This window comes from Symphalangus syndactylus, chromosome 17 (genome assembly GCF_028878055.3).
Source record: "Symphalangus syndactylus isolate Jambi chromosome 17, NHGRI_mSymSyn1-v2.1_pri, whole genome shotgun sequence".
Classification (NCBI taxonomy): Eukaryota; Metazoa; Chordata; class Mammalia; order Primates; family Hylobatidae; genus Symphalangus; species Symphalangus syndactylus.
The window spans coordinates 17,165,250-17,181,792 of NC_072439.2; the positions used below are offsets into that span (position 1 = coordinate 17,165,250).

At 55.6% G+C, this 16,543-nt stretch overlaps 1 protein-coding gene across 1 annotated transcript; it reads right to left on the reverse strand.

Moving 5' to 3' along the window:
• Positions 1-2,155: 2,155 nt before the first annotated feature.
• On the reverse strand, positions 2,156-15,104 carry TOMM40 (translocase of outer mitochondrial membrane 40). Its single transcript, XM_055249543.2, has 10 exons — positions 14,993-15,104; positions 14,618-14,897; positions 13,859-13,926; positions 13,395-13,487; positions 12,443-12,544; positions 12,258-12,363; positions 4,859-4,981; positions 4,647-4,723; positions 4,441-4,543; positions 2,156-2,764 (listed from the first exon to the last, which is right to left on the reverse strand). The coding sequence occupies exons 2-10, from the start codon at positions 14,889-14,891 to the stop codon at positions 2,625-2,627; spliced, it is 1,086 nt and encodes a 361-aa protein (XP_055105518.1). The 5' UTR covers positions 14,892-14,897; positions 14,993-15,104; the 3' UTR covers positions 2,156-2,624.
• Between the last annotated feature and the right edge of the window lie 1,439 nt (positions 15,105-16,543).

Genomic DNA, 16,543 nt, shown 5'->3' on the forward strand with positions numbered 1-16,543 from the left:
CCCCGTGCCCCCGACTGCGCTTCTCACCGGCTCTTGGGGAAGCACGTCCTTCACCTCCGCTGGGGCTGAGTAGGACTCAAGGATCCCAGACTCGTCCAATTATAGGGCTCCCCCTGTCCCGCCCCCTCCCCCAGGGATAGGGCGGGCTGGGCCAGCCCCCAGTCACGAGGTGGGCTGTTCTCCCCCTGCCCCAGGCACGCAGGGCAGAGGGAGGGAGGAGGTGGGGCATAGAGGCCTTTTGACCACCCCCCCGCCACTCCCCAGGGAGGACACCTCGCCAGTAATCCAGACACCCTCTTCCATTCTGGGGGCCAAGCGTGGAAGGGGAATGTGCAGGCTGCCGCCCAGAGTCCTCCTTCCCTGACCCTGTCCTTTCCTGTGCCTGGATGAATACAATCTGGAGAGGGGGCTGTGGATCTGGACTCCTGGATCCCAGAAAGAAAGTAGGGCTAGGGGGCTGGACAGAAGTGGGATGGGAGGGGCTGGGCGCGGTAGCTCACGCCTGTAATCCCAGCACTTTGGGAGGCCACAGTGGGGGAATCACTTAAGGTCAGGAGTTTGAGACCAGCTTGGCCAACATGGTGAAACCCCATCTCTACTAAAAATAGAAAAATTAGCCAGGTGTGGTGGCAGGCGCCTGTAATCCTAGCTACTTGGGAGGCTGAGGCAGGAGAATCGCTTGAACCCGCGAGGCGGAGGTTACAGTGAGCTGAGATCTCGGCTCACTGCACTCCAGCCTCAGCAAGAGGGAGACCGTCTCAAAAAAAAAAAGAAAAAGAAAAAAGAAAGTGGGGCTAGGCGGCTGGACAGAAGTGGGATGGGAAGGGTGGGAACAGTGTGATGCATCTGCTAAAAGTCGAGGCTTTGGGAATGGGACCTGGGTTTTAATCATAGCTTCCTCTTTGGTTGTGACCTTGAGCACAGGGGAGCCCCCACTCCCCACGTGTGAAATGAGATTCCAGCACCTCCCTCTGGCTGACACAGGCATTGTGGTTTCCAGGGGCTTGAAGCCGTGCTTCTGGGTTAAGGTTAGGATTCTGGAGTCAAATTGCCAGTGCATGAATCCTGGCTCTGCCAGTTGCCAGCTGTGTGGCCTTGGGCAAATGACTTGTCCTCTCTGAGCATCGAGTTCCTTTGCTCATCAGACTGGGAAAGCAGTGGCACAGATATGTTTGGTGACAAGCTAACATGTGTATCGAGCACGGAGGACAGCCCTGGCACACAGTGGTCCTGTTAGCAACGGACAGGCCACAGTGAACGCTCCGACGCTGTCACTTTCCTAACAGCCGTCATAAATCCCAGATGTTTCAGAGGAGAAACCCGTGGTTCAGCAGCAAGATGAATGGCAAAGCCACACAGCAAGAACTGGGAGGGGCTGGGATTCATTCCTGGCTCCCAGAGCGGGTCAGATCAGAGGATTCTGCGGGTCAGGGGAGGCTGAACTCCTGGTCCTAAGAAGGAAGCCCCAGTGCCGGGCCGGGCCTGTTTGCTTTGGCTGGCAAGGGGTGGCTGAGGTGGCTTTTGTGGGTAACCTGGGGTTGGTTCTACTCAGCAGCCTCCCTCTCCAGCTCCTGGAGGCTCGGGAGTGGTGGTGGGCATCAGCCGACCCCAGTCCTAGGTTGGCAAAATCCAGACAGCACCAAGTCCTCAGACACAGGTGACCCAACCCCCATGGCTGCATGAGGAGCCTAGTCTGGCCTAGGCCCCTCCTCCCAGGCCTTCTCCCCATTCCTAGTACTCTAGTTGTTCTGAAGCTGTTCCAGTAGCTTGAACCCTCCCAGCTCCCTGCCCCCATCTCTGCTGCTGCAGTTTGCAGGGACAAAGTCCTCTATAGCCACTCCGGCCAGGTCAAGCTGGGGGCAAGTGAAGGCCCGTGGTGTCCCTCAGCAGGGCATATGTTCCAGATGGGGAGACGGCGACCCCAGGCCACGCCGCGCCCCTCTGAGCCGGACTCAAGGCAGCTTCAAGGCTCCGCTGCTTTCCGTGCTCCGGCCCTCTGGCGCCCCCTGCAGACGGCTGGGGGAAGGTCAGGGCGGCCAGACTCCGGATGAAATGCTCAAAACAGGCCAGACACACTTGAGAAAACGGAGGCCTCCCATCGTTTTTTTTCCCACGTATATTTTTTGTTGTTTTTTTTTTTTTTTTTTTTTCTGTAAAATGTCCCGGTTCTTCCATAACTTATAAACATGATTTATACCGAGGAGATGGGAAAGTGGACGGGGCAGGGTGGACTGACCAGGGATGGGGAAGCTCCTCTCGCTGCCCCCTCAGGGCGGGCCCAGGCCCTTTGGAGGATGGGGACGCCAGGACACTCCTCCCTGAGGTTGTCTGGCCGCCTCTGCCCCTGATGCTCAGAATCCTGTGTGCCCCTCAATTCCGGAATCCCTCCCGGGACCCCAGGCCCACTGGGCATGCTGCCCCTGGTACTCAGAATCCCGAAGCACCATTCGGTTCCAGAATCCCCTCCTCAGCTGCTGGGGTGGCGGGGTCCCTCCTTTCCGATGTCCCCCCTGACCCCCGAGGGGGGAGGGAAGGGAGGGGGGCTCAGGTCTCCCCTCTGTGGCAGGGGGAGGTGGAGGTGGAGGTGGAATCGGAAAGGTGTGGAAGGCGGGGGCCAGGAGGGCTCAGCCGATGGTGAGGCCAAAGCCACACTGGAACTTGTTCTTCCGGTGATTCAGGAAGGCCCCAAGGGCCAGTGTCAGGGGCAGGGGCGGGAGCTTCTTCTCCAGCGTGGCACCCACGATCCAGTTGCTATCCACAGAGCCTGCAGGGAGAAGCTGAGGTGAGAGGTGTGCCAGCTTCCCACCATATCCATGCAGAGTTCCTGGCCACCTTGGATACCAGCCACATGTGGACAGCTTCCAGACCTCCAACCACACTGCTCCTGCCACCCTGAAACCCCATCACACCCCCTACAACTTCACGCTGGAGCAAATGGCTCACTCCTCCCTCTGCTCTCCGCTCAGTGACCCCTGCCCTCTGAAAAGCCCTCCAGATCCCTGGGTTCCCCCAACCTAGTCCTGCCCACACTGGGGATGAATCTGTTCCTCTCACTGAGTCCCGTGAAGACAGGGCTGGTCATGGCTGTGTCCCCAGCAATGCTCAGCAGGAGGCTCAATACCCAAAATCTGTGAGCCACAGATATCCAAGAAGACTTAAGACTGGACATTGGGACTACGGCCAGTGAGCCTGAGATGAGGTTCTGGATTTAGCTGTGACCTTGAAACCTCTGGAAGCCTGTTTCCACGAATGTAAGATGAATGGGGCAGGCTGGATGCTTCCAAAGTGCCTTCTACCCTGGCTGGGTGTGGTGGCTCACACCTATAATCCCAGCACTTTGGGAGGCCAAGGCTTGAGTCCAGGAGTTTGAGACCAGCCTGGGCAACATGGTGAAACCCCGTCTCTCCCAAATATATAAAAAAAAAAATTAGCTGGGCCTGGTGGCATACACCTGTGGTCCTAGCTACTCAGGAGGCTGAGGTGGGAAGACTGCTTGAGCCCCGGAGGTGGAGGCTGCAGTGAGCAGCAGTTGCACTGCTGCACTCCAGCCTGGGTGACAGAGGGAGACCAGTCTCAGAAAAATAAGAGGGTCAAGTGCAGAAAAATAAGAGGGGATGGGCAAAGCTCCAGCTCGGCCCAAACACCCATCAGATGCTCCACCAGATTTTTTTTTAACATTTATTATTTCATTTTATTTTTTTTGGAGATGGAGTCTCACTCTGTCACCCAGGCTGGAGTGCAGTGGTGCAATCTCAGCTCACTGCAACCTCCGCCTCCCAGGTTCAAGTGATTCTTGTGCCTCAGCCTCCTGAGTAGCTGGGACTACAGTTGCAGCACGCTACCACACCCGGCTAATTTTTGTACTTTTAGGAGAGAGCGGGTTTCACCACGTTGGCCAGGCTGGTCTCCAACTCCTGGCCTCAAGTATTCTACCTGGCTTGGCCTCCCAAAATGCTGGGATTACAGGCGTGAGTCACCACGCCTGGCCGCTCCACCTACTTTTTTTTCCCAAGCATTAAACATAGTAAAGGGTTGTCCACCTACTTTTTTTTTTTTGAGATGGAGTCTTGCTCTGTCACCCAGGCTGGAGTGCGGTGGTGCGATCTCGGCTCACCGCAAGCTCCGCTTCCTGGGTTCACACCATTTTCCCGCCTCAGCCTCAGTAGTTGGGACTATAGGCACCCGCCACCACACCTGGCTAATTTTGTTTTTGTATTTTTAGTAGAGATGGGGTTTCACCGTGTTAGCCAGGATGGTCTCAATCTCCTTACCTCGGCCCGCTTCGGCCTCCCAAACTGCTGGGATTACAGGCATAAGCCACCGCACCCGGCCCCACCTACTTTTTAACAAGTGTTCCCTGGTAATGTGGAGGGCCACACACCCACTCAGAGTTGAGTCACCTCTTGCCTGTTTCCCGCGTAGGTGAACCGAGACCTTTACCTTTGAAGAGGAGGTTGGCCTTGGGCAGGTCCAGCTGGTACCCGAAGGAGACGCTGGTGTCCTGCATCCTTGTGCTGGCCTCAAACTCCACACCCACCTGCAGCTGGAGGGGCCGGAGCAACACATGAGAATTAGCGAGTGGCCCCACCTGGACTTCCAGGCCCAGCAGCCCCTGGCAGCACCAGCTAGTCCCTGCACGCACTCACCTGGTCACTGGCTTTGTGGTAGTATGTTGCGTGCATGCCCGCCTGGCCCAACGTTACCGTTGCCAACCAGTTGTTCACTGTCAGAGAGCGAGGTGGAGGCGGGGGCTCATTACCAAGGGGATTTGGGCATCTGGGAACCCAGGCCTCCTCCCTCAGACTTGAGTGTCCAGAGCCCCAGCCCGTCCTCCCTCAGACCCAGGCGCCAGGCTCACATGTGTATTTCCCAGCTAGAGACATGACAGTGCCCTCCTCTCCAGGCCGCCGGTGGTAGACCAGCTCTCCGCCCAGGGCTAGGCAAGGCGTGATGCTCTGGAGGTAGTGGGCTACGAGGATTCCTGTGGGCAAAATGACGATCAGTTTCCACCCACCCTGGGTGCCAGGCTAGACTCCACCTCCAGGAAGCCCTCTAGGCTCACCCCTGCTGGAGGCTTGGGCTTGCTATCAGGCCTCCCTCATGGGCTCCTTTCTCCTAACCCATCGCCCAGGGGTTCCCTACCGCTGAGGTTAGCGTCCCAGGCCCTGCTATGACTGCATTACCTGAAGGACCTCATCGGGTCAACACAAGCCCATGTGGTCAGCATTTATCCACTCCCTTACAGAGGAGGCCACCACCACTTATAGAAGCTTACAGGGTAAGTCACTCACTCATGCTCACAAAGTGTGTCAGGGGCAGAATCCAAACCTCCACACCTCCCAAACCCAGGCTCTGAGCCACTCTGCTGCTGAGAGGCCACTGGGTAGAGTGGATAAGTATGCACAGCCTGGGTTCGAATCCCAGCCCTGCCACAGGCTAGCTGGTGACCATGGACGCTGGCATCATCTCTGTGAACCTAACTGCCTCTTGGGGTTGTGCGGAATGGAGCGCTCAGCTGTGGCTGGGACTTGCTGCACTGAGGTCCAAGTCTGCGTTCCTGTGTCCCTCCACCGTAGGGAGCGCTTGCTGAACAAGAGAACTGCCACCTCTGGGCTGCCTTTTCAAGCCTCAGGATGGAGACAGATTCACTTTGGTGTCTTACGAGCCTAGCAGGGTACATGCCACAAATGTGATTTTATAGGGGCAGAAGAATTGGGGAGGAAGAGAGTGGGAAATAGAGAGGGAGGGACAGGGAAAGAAAACAAGCCTGGCGTGGTGGCACGTGCCTGTAATCCCAGCTATTTGGGAGGCTGAGGAGGGAGGATCGCTTGAGCCTAGGCATTCAAAGCCAGCCTGGGCAACATGGTGAGACCCCGTCTCAAAAAAAATAAAATAAAATAAAATAAAAAAGCCAGATGCAGCCGCTCATGCCAGTAATCCCAATGCTTTGGAGGGCTGGGGCAAGAGGACAGCTTGAGGTCAGGAGTTGGAGACAAGCCTAGGTAACATAGTGAGACCCCATCTCTACAAAAAATTTAAAAACTTCATCAAACTACAGATTATCATAAAAAAAAATCACGGCCAGGCACAGTGGCTCATGCTTGTTGTAATCCCAGCAGTTTGGGAGGCCAAAGTGGGTTCATCTGAGCCCAGGAATTCGAAACCAGCCCGGGAAACACGGCGAATACAAAAATTAGCTGGGTGTGGTGGTGCACACCTGTAGTCCCAGGTACTAAGGGGGTGGACGTGGGAGGACTGCTTGAGCCCAGGAGGTGGAGGCTGCGGTGAGCCATGATAGTGCCACTGCACTCCAGCCTGAGTGACAGAGTGAGAATCTGTCTCAATAAACAAACAACAAATAAATAAATTAAAAAATGTAGCCAGGCATGATGGCACATGCTTGTAGTCCCAGCTACTTGGGAGGCTGAGGCAGGAGGATCACTTGAGCCCGGAAGATCAAGGTTACACTGAGCTATGATCATACCACTGCACTCCAACGTGGGCAACAGAGATCCTGTCTCAAAACGTAAGAAATTTAATTTTTTTTTTTTTTTTTTGAGACGGAGTCTTGCTCTGTTGCCCAGGCTGGAGTGTAGTGGCATGATCTTGGCTTGCTGCAAGCTCTGCCTCCCAGGTTCACGCCATTCTCCTGCCTCAGCCTCTCTGAGTAGCTGGGACTACAGGCGCCTGCCACCACGCCTGGCTGGCTAATTTTTTGTATTTTTAGTAGGGGGTTTCACCGTGGTCTCAATCTCCTGACCTCATGATCCGCCTGCCTCGGCCTCCCAAAGTGCTGGGATTACAAGCGTGAGCCACTACGCCCGGCCTAAAAAATTTTTAAAGAAAAAAAGAGGGTGGGAATTGAACAATGAGAACACATGGACACAGGAAGAGGAACATCACACACCGGGGACTATTGTGGGGTGGTGGGAGGGATAGCATTAGGAGATACACCTAATGCTAAATGACGAGTTAATGGGTGCAGCACACCAACATGGCACATGTATACATATGTAACAAACCTGCACGTTGTGCACATGTACCCTAAAACTTAAAGTATAATAATAATAAAATTAAAAAAAAAAGAAAAAAAAGAAAAAATGTTCTATTAAAAAAAGAAAAAAGGAAAAAAAAGGCTGGGCACGGTGGCTCACACCTAATTCCAGCACTCTGGGAGGCTGAGGTGGGTGGATCGCCTGAGGTTGGAGGTTCGAGACCAGCCTGGCCAACATAGTGAAACCCTGTCTCTACCAAAAATACAAACATTAGTTGGGTGTGGTGGTGCACATCTGTAGTCCCAGCTACTCAGGAGGCTGAGGCAGGAGAATCGCTTGAACCCGGGAGGTGGAAGTTGCAGTGAGCTGAGATTGTGCCACTGCACTCCAGCCTGGGAGACAGTGCAAGACTCCATCTCAAAAAGACAAAAAAAAAAAAAAAAAAGAAACAAGAAACGACATCTGCAGGGACAGAAATGAAGGGGGAAGAGGGACTGAAGATTCACAGTTGAGAAATCCACCACGATCGAGCAATCTCCAATCTCCTAGGGTGCAGCCCTGGAGAGGAAGACCCGTGGAGAAGGGAAGGGAGGTTGGGGGCCACCAGCCTGAGGGCACACAGAGAGGCTGAGACAGCACAGAGTAAGGCAGATGCGAAGATGCTTCCCAGACCAAGATGACCAGAGGGGCAGACTTGGGGCCCCACAGGGGGAGCAGGCTGGCCTGCTAGCATGGAGCTGGCCTGGAGCCAGCTCTCTGGAGCTGCAGGAATAGCGGCCTTTCATACCTGCAGGCATGGCTGGGTGGAGCTCTCAGAGGGGCTGAGTGTTAGGTGGCACCCCCCAAGATGAGCCTGGTGGGTGTGAGAGGCCATGAGTTCATGGCCAGTGCCCTGGTGGCATCTTCTGGGGAGGCTGAGATCAGAAGTGGGCTGCAGCCGGTCCCCATGGGCTCGGGCAAGCGACTGTGTGACTCTCCTTCCTAGATGAGATGAAGGAAATGAATCCCTGAACCCCCCACTGGTTGTTAAATCACCATCACACGGGTGGGGCACAGTAGCTCATGCCTGTAATCCTAGCACTTTGGGAGGCAGGAGGGTTGTTTGAGCCCAGGAGTCTGAGACCAGCTGGGGTAACATGGCGAGACCCCCATCTCTCCCTCTGTTTTTTTTTTTTTTTTTTTTTTTTTTTTTTTTTTTTTTTTGAGATGGGGCGTTTTGCTCTTATTGCCCAGGCTGGAGTGCAAAGGCGCCATCTCGGCTCACTGCAACCTCTGCCTTCCGGGTTCAAGCGATTCTCCTGCTTCAGCCTCCTGAGTATCTGGGATTACATGCATGTGCCACGACGCAAAAATATAAAAATTAGCCGGGCGTGGCGGTGCGTGCCTGTAATCCCAGCTACTTGGGAGGATGAGACAGGAGAATCACTTGAACCCGGAAGGTGGAGGTTGAGGTGAGCTGAGACTTTGCCACTGCACTCTGGCCTGGGCAACAGAGACTGCGTCTCAGGGCAGAGGTATGTGAGGGGGGGCAGGGGAAGAAAAGAAAAAAAATCGCTACCATTACCACTCTGGTCAGTGTGATCCCCTCATTCAGTCAAGGGGGAGACTGAAGCCCACAGAGGGAAAAGCAGCCATCTAGAGCGAGTGACTTAGAATCTCCGGCCTCTGAGCTCCAGGAACTGTTGGAACTGAGGCCAGGAGACCCTCAAGTATCTTTCTAACCATCCTTCCCATCTCCTGGGCCACCCTCGCAGTTTCTCTACCCACAGCCTCCTCTCTAGTCTCGTGCCCCAACTTCAAGTGACCTCACAAACAGCAGACAGAGGGATCATGTTAAGGCACAAACCTGACCCTATTGACCCCCTGCCCGGAACCTGCCAAGGCTCCCTTGTGCCCTGAGAAGATATGGGTTCCTCAGCACAGCTGCAAGGCCTTGGATGGCTTGGCCCCAGCTTCAGAATAGAACCACTTCTCCTTCCCAGGCTCCCAAGTAGCTGGGACTATAGGCCCTCCCAGCTCAGCCTCCCCAGTAGCTGGGACTACAGGCATGTACCACCATATGCCTAATTTCTAATTTTTTTGTAGAGACAGGGTATTGCTATGTTGCCCAGGCTGATCTCGAACTCCCTACCTCAAGCGATCCACCCACCTCAGCCTCCCAAAGTGCTGGGATTACAGGTGTGAGCCACTGTGCCTGAACTGGGACCCTCATGAGGGCAGGAATGGGCTGTCTCGGTCACTACTGTGTCCCAGCCCAGGACTAGGCACGCATGAGGTGCTCAGAGTGAAGCAGAAAAGGAGCTGTCGCTATTGGGGGCAGCTGGGGAGGCTCACGGGCTCCTGAGACTTCCATTCAAATCCCAGCTCCTCCGCTTCCTGGCCGTGTCACCCTGGGCAACTGATTTCACCCCTGGGCCTCGCTTTCCTTATCTGTGAAATGGGGGTGCCTGCGGGCTCTGGTGCCATGGAGATGCTAGCGTGGAGCCAGTGGTGACTGTGCATGTGGCCCAGTGCTGAGGCCGAGAAGTCGGGTCCTCTCATGGACTCCTTCACTGGGAGGTAGTTGCTTCTATTGTACCCAAGTGACAGATGAGGAGACTGAGGCCCAGAAGGGCTGGAACCACTTGCCGGAGGTCACAGAGCCGCCTGGAGGTGGAGAAGCCGAGTCAAGTCGGAGCTGTTGGTGGCAAGAGACTCGAGAGCTCAGCCCTGACCCGGTACAAGGCAGGCCCTGTTCTCACTAGTGTGCCGGGGAAGGAAGGGGCACTGGAAAGAACTGGAGACCAAAGCGTCACCGGTGGCCCTGGGCTCCAGGAGGCCAGTGCTGGGGAGCATGAAAGGACCAGGCTAGCGAGGCGGCACAGGGAACGGGGTTGCTGGCGCCATGAAGAGCAGGGACACTGGAGTCCCGCTGGCCATGTGCCCTTAGTGGAGAACCTCCTCTTGGCCTTGCGAGATGGGGACGATGGTGGCCTCTACCTCGCAGGGCTGCAGAGACGGCCTTCCTCCCAGCCAGCTCTACCCCAGTGCCCACCCTGAGCGAGGGAGAGGACGCACACAACAGGCTTAGGGAAAGAAGGTAGAAGCGGGATCTCCAGGACCCCTGCACACGCCTTCCTTCAGTATTTCCTGAGCCCCCACACTGTTCCCAGTGTGGTTCCTGGCATTGGGCAGACAGTAGAGAAGACAGGCAAGTCCAGGACCCCCAACAGCTAACACTGTTGTGTGCGGGCCTGGAGACAGTGAGCAAGACCGTTTCAGAAGGAAGTGCGACCAGGACTAGGGGCCGGGAAGAGGTGATGCGGTGCAAGGATGGCTACTGTGTTCGCCACTGCAGGCCTGCTCAGAGGGCAACATGTGCATGCAAGCCTTCCCGGCCATGTCACGACCAGAGGGAAGAATTCCATGCAGCAGGGACAGAGTGTGCATCGGTCCTGGGGCAGAACCAACTCGGTGGTTTCAGGAACCGTCAGAAAAGCTTGTATGGTCGGCCGGGCGCGGTGGCTCATGCCTGTAATCCCAGCACTTTGGGAGACCAGGGCGGGTGGATCACTTGAGGTAAGGAGTTCGAGATCAGTCTGGCTGACATGGCGAAAACCTGTCTCTACTAAAAATACAAAAATTAGTCAGGTATGGTGGCGTGTGCCTGTAGTCCCAGCTACTAGGGAGCCTGAGGCAGGAGAATCATTTGAACCAGGGAGGCAGAGGTTGCAGTGAGCCGAGATTGTAACACTGCACTCCAGCCTGGGCAATAGAGCAAGACTCCGTCTCAAAAAAAAAAAAAAAAAAAAAAAAAGAGGCTCACGTGGCTCAACTGTAGTGTATGAGAAGATGGGGTGATGTCACCAGGTGAACTGGGGACAGGAAAGGTTTCTTCCTCATGGGGCCCCTACAGATCAGCCTCACCTAGGAGGCCTCTCTGCACCTGCTGCACCTCCAGCTTCCCTGTCTCCTGGGTTTTCTGCCATGGCCCTTCCCTTCCCTCACCCCTGTTCCTACTTCTCCCTGCCTGGAATCTTCTTGCTCCTGTCCCCCAGCCGGGGTAGCCCCTTCTCCTTCTCTGGCAGCTCAAAAGTCAACACTTCTGAGTCTCCCTGGGCTCCTGCAGGGAGAAGTGGTGACTCTCCCTAGGCAATCCCAGGGGTCCGAGGCCAACCCTAGCTCCCCTCCCCGCCTGGACGAGTCATTCACTCAAGACTCAGCGCCCAAGAGCCTGCTCTCCACGACACAGCGGATGGCTGCACAAAGACACAAAGCTGGCAATCAGAAACTCCATCCTTCCAGTTCCAGCCAAAAACTATGGAGTCATTGCCTCCATCCAGTCTCTCAACAAATCCTGGCAGCTCTGCCTTCAAACAACATCCAGAATCCAACCTCCTCTCCCCGTCCACTCTCTCCCAGTGGTACCCTTTGGAGTCTGCTCTCTATGCCAGCTGCAGGGTCCTGTGAGAAGCTATGCCTTGGTTTCCGAAAGCCTCAGACTCACTCAGAGCGAAGGCCAAGGCTCTGCAAAGCCTTATGCAATCAGGTGACCATCTTCCCTCAGGTTCCTTTCACGAGTCCCGATTGCGCTACCTGCAGGCTGAAAAGCTCTTTCCCTGGCCAGGCTAGGTGGCTCACACCTGTAACCCCAGCACTTTGGGAGCTCAAGGTGGAAGGACTGCTTGAAGCCAGGAGTTCCAAAACCAGCCTGGCCAATACAGCAAGACCCCACCTTAAAAATTTCTTTAATACAAAAGAAAATCTCAGTTAAGACTGTGCTGACTGGCTGGGCTTGGTGGCTCACGCTGTAATCCCAGCACTTTGGGAGGCTGAGGTGGGTGGATCCCTTGAGGTCAGGAGTTCAAGACCAGCCTGACCAGTATGGTGAAACCCCGTCTCTACTAAAAATACAAAAATTAGCCAGGCGTGGCGGCGTATGCCTGTAATCCCAGCTACTCGGGAGGCTGAGGCAGGAGAACTGCAGGAACCCAGGAGATGGAGGTTGCAGCGAGCCAAGATCACGCCACTGCACTCCAACCTGGGTAACGAAGCAAGACTCCATCTCAAAAAAAAAAAAAAAAAAAAGACTGCGCTGACTCACCCACTCATGGTCAGTGGGTGACCATCTCACCCACTGTAGTATGTTGCCTGATGTTTCAAAATCACTCCTGCTCAACCACTTCTCCAGTGGCAGAAAACGAGGTTCACAAAAGGGGTGGATTTGCTGGCAAAGCCAGAACTGCAGTTTTGTGACCACCCTCCAAGCCCTCCGCCTCTTACCTGAACCCACCAGGACGTCTGGGTTCCCCAGGGTGACGGCTGCTGTGAAGTCAGAACCCCGATACTCCCCGTCCACCTGCCAGTTCACAAACTTCGACTGCTGGGTCTGTGGAGAGGAGGGGGTGTGAAGGCGGCTCCTCGCTCACGGTGGCCGAGAGGAGCAGCAGCCTCCGAGCCCCACTCACCTGGATGGCCATCTTGGACCTGAGACCGGGGCCCAGCTGGTGAATGACCTGAGCGTTGAGACTGCCGCTGTTGTCCATGTCACCCACCAGTACAGGGAACGCCTGTGAGGCAGAGAGAATGGCAGGGGTCAGAGGTTGCGCACTGTGGAAGTATGTGAGATGGGCCGGGGTGAGAAGCCTAGGGTCAGAAAGCCTCGAATGGGGGTCCCCTCCTCCATGAAGTCCTCTCTGACCACCTAGGCTGAGTTAGGCTCCCTCACCTTTGGGTTCCCCCATATCAGCCTTGCCCATCGTGGCTTGTTACTCTCTGGGAACAGGTCTGTTCCCTGCCCCACTGGTGAGTCCCATGCTGTTTCAGTCATGTGTGCCAGCACAGGGCTGGGCACAGAATATGGTGTGCAATGAAGGTTTGCAGAATAAACACATTTGCTGAGGGGAAATGATAGAAGCAGAGACCTCATTCAGTCCCCCCAACCCTGTCTGGGCCTCCCGTTTTGCCCTTCCTAATAACTAGCCCCCACATGGACACCCCAGAGACGCCCCAGAGATTTCTACAGCAGGAACCTGTGGACCACGTCTTTCCCTTGACCAAACTATGCCATGACTCTCCACAACCCCCTAGAGAAGTCCAAAGCCTAGTTGGGCATTCAAAGTTCTGCATGATCTACAGCCCAGCCCTTTCCACCCTGGGTCATCGCTGTCTGGTGATGGGGCGGCTGTGGTCACATCCCCAGCACTGCTCATCATGGGGCCAGGCAGAGAGCAGGGGTTTGGCGGATGTTTGCTGGATGAAGGAATTACTCATGTTCCAATGCACCTAGGAGAGATGCAGTCCCCATCTCCAAGCTCTCGGTAGCTGTGACCTTTTCCTGATGAGGCCGTCTCAGCTTGACATTTGGCTACAAATTTGTTATTAGAAAGATACAATGAATGGATGAAAAAGGAAGCTCACCTCTGTGGGACTCAGCTGCTTTGTCCCCACATACGTGACCCCGAAGTGGTAGTTGGACTCCCCGATTGTGCTGAGGGCTACTGTGTGGTTCACCTGGAAGGACAGCGAGGGCTGTGAGGATACTGGACAGATAGCCTTGCCCACTGAAGAGGGCAAGGACAAGGTCTCTGGGCTGGGCAGGGGATGAAGACTGGGAGGCATGGCCTAAGAGACTCAGAGAAAGGAGGTGCTGCTTGTAGGCCCACATACCTGTTCCTTCACTCCAGCCTAGCTGCTATGGGGAGACAGTACCTCTGGATTCTAGGTCCCCAAACTGAGTAGTCAGTCTGGCACTGTATCTCCGAGTCTTTTCAAGTATCAGGGAGCCCAGCTCTTGAGGGAGGAGTAAGAGGGCCAAGTGTGCGGATGCAGGGAGGGGGATAGCGGGGACGATTTCTGGTGGTAAGGACACCAGGAAGGCTCACCTGGAAATGGTTACTCAACCCTTTGTTGACTGTGAGCTTGACACCCTCCATCTGAATGGGAAACAGCTCTGGAAAAGAAAAACGCTGTCACACTCCAGCCCAACCCCACACCAACTCTCATCTCTTCCTTCCCTACCACCCCCAGTTCTCTCCAGAGACCCACAGCAGAACATCTCACAAAGGATTCCACCTGTAAAGAGGCAGTACAGCCTAGTTAGACAGGGCCAGAGCCTTTGCTTGCTCAAATCTCACTGCCACCAAGCTGAGCAACTTTAAGGTCAAACTCATCATCTGTAAGATGGGACCCTCACCACACAGAATTGTCCCGACGATCTAATGAGTTAACATATAATGAATACCAGAACAGAACTCCATAAATCTCCGCCACTATTACTACTCTAATTGCTCCAGGCTGGGATCCGGAGGCTTTGGGTCCCACTCCCACGGAACCTTGCTGACACCGTGACCTTGGGCCTCAGTTGCCTTCCCGATCACAAGAGAAGTCTGGCTTGGCTTTTCCCGGGGCTCCTGAGGTCCCTAAGGCTTTTCTCTACTGCTATGACATTCCATCCCGTTTCCACCATTTGATTCCATCATTCTAAGCCCCAAGTCCAACGTTCCACCATTCGATCCCAACGTCACCTCCTAGTGCTGTTAAATAATTCCAATGGTGCGCGCCAAATCCCAAAGTCCCCAGTGTCCCCCCCTTCCCCTGAGATCCAGGCCATCGCAGCCCCGCCGGGGCCCCTCGCCCCTCACCCTTGCACTTCCGGTGGCACTCCTCGAATGTGCCCGGGTTGGGCAGGCAGCCGCAGGCCCCATCCTCGGCGGCCCCTGAGGCACTGGCGGTTGCAGCCCCGGGGGTCCGTTCCGAACCTCGACTCGTACTGGTGCCGGCGCCCAGGCTGCCTCCCAGCGGCGGCAGCGTGAAGCCCGGCGGCGAGGGCGGAGGTGGCGGCAGCCCCACGAGGGCCGGCGCAGGCGGCGGTGGCGGCCCTGCGGGCGGCGAGCTGGCGGCCAACACGTTCCCCATGGTCGCCTGCGAGGGGAGAGGTCAGAGGGCAGAGGTCAGGGCCCGCGCGCCCCCGACTCAGCCCCAGTAAATCCGCACCCGGCTCCGTCCCCGGTTCTCACTGGCGGCGGCGCCTGCTCCCGGCCTGGGCTCCGCTCCCACCCCGTGCGCCACGCGCAACCGAACCCGCTGCCGCCGCCGCCACCACCGTCGCCCCGCCCCACCTAGCCCATTGGTTTAGTGTGCCCTGAGGCCCGCCCACCAGCATCAAGACTCGGTCTTCCCATTGGGCTTGTGTATAAAGTCCCGCCCACTTTCCCTGAAATGTCCTTTTGTATTCGTTCTCACTGGCAGGGTGGTCACGGTGCCCCTCCCGCCCTTCCCATTGGTTCGCAGAGCCTACGCCTATTGGCTCACGTCGCCGCGGGTTCCGGTGCTAGCCCGCCATTGGTCTGTGCTGCGCATTTTGCCACGCCCGCTGAGGCTTCGCCCCGCCTCTCTCCTGGAGGAGGCCCTCTTTTGATTCCGCCCCGCGGCGAGGTTGCTGTGATAATTGGTCAGCTTTGACCCTTGCAGCATTTTCATTGGCTCCAGCCTGTACGGGGCCGACCTTGGTGGCGTATCAGCTTGGTACTCTCATTGGCTAACGTTCCAGGGTCGAAGGACAGGTAAAGGTGGGTTGCGCGGCAGAGGCGGCTAGGCAGCAAGGTCAGGTCTCGCGTCCCACCAGGCACTGCGGCAGCCGGGCCCCCACCCCACCTCTGTTTCGGAGTAGCCGACCTAAAACCGGAAGTGCTGGCCCTTCCCAGAGTGCCTCGGGAGAATTCTAATCTGTTCTGCGAACCCTGCGCTGCGCCTCGTTACCCACAATGCCCTCATCACCTCTTAGCGAAACAGTTGCCTTAGACCCACCCCTTTCGTTACCCATCATGCCTCTTGTTCCTTGCGTCACTGCGGCTTCTATCTTTGGCCCATTCATTCCTCTCCATTACCCATCATGCCTCTGCCCCATTCATTTGAGCTTCATTGCCCAGACTACTTTTAGCTCCAGCCTGCCTGCTCACTTTCGTCGTTCTTCCGGCCCTTCTCTAATTAGCCATCGTTTTGGATCCATGAACTCCTGTCCGTTACCTCCCTTGCCCCCGGTCCCTATTTTTCCATTATTCATTACTCTGCCTCAAGCTCATTCATTCAGGTTTATTATCCGTCATGCCTTGGGCTCCTATTACAACATTATTCATGATTTTGCCTTTAGGCTAGTTTTTCTTGCCATTTATCCATTAAACTTGAGCCTCTCATACTTTCGTTATTGCTTTTTTAATTTTTATTTTTTTAGAGACAAGGTTGGACTCTGTCACTCAGGCTGGAGTGCAGTGGCGCCATCGTAGCTCACTGCAGCCTTGAACTTCTGGCCTTAATCGATCCTCCCACCTCAGCCTCCAGAGTAGCTGAGACTACAGGTGCGTGCCACCACGCCTGGCTGACTTTTGTAGAGGCAGGGTCTCACTGTGTTTCCCAGGCTGGTCTTTTAACTCCTGAACTCAATCGATCTTCCCGCCTCAGTTTCCCGAAGTGCTGGAATTACAGGAATGAGCCACTGCACCTGGCCAATTGCTATTTTTATCTTTGTCCCATTCATCATACTGCTGTTGCAATTATGAATGTTCATTAAA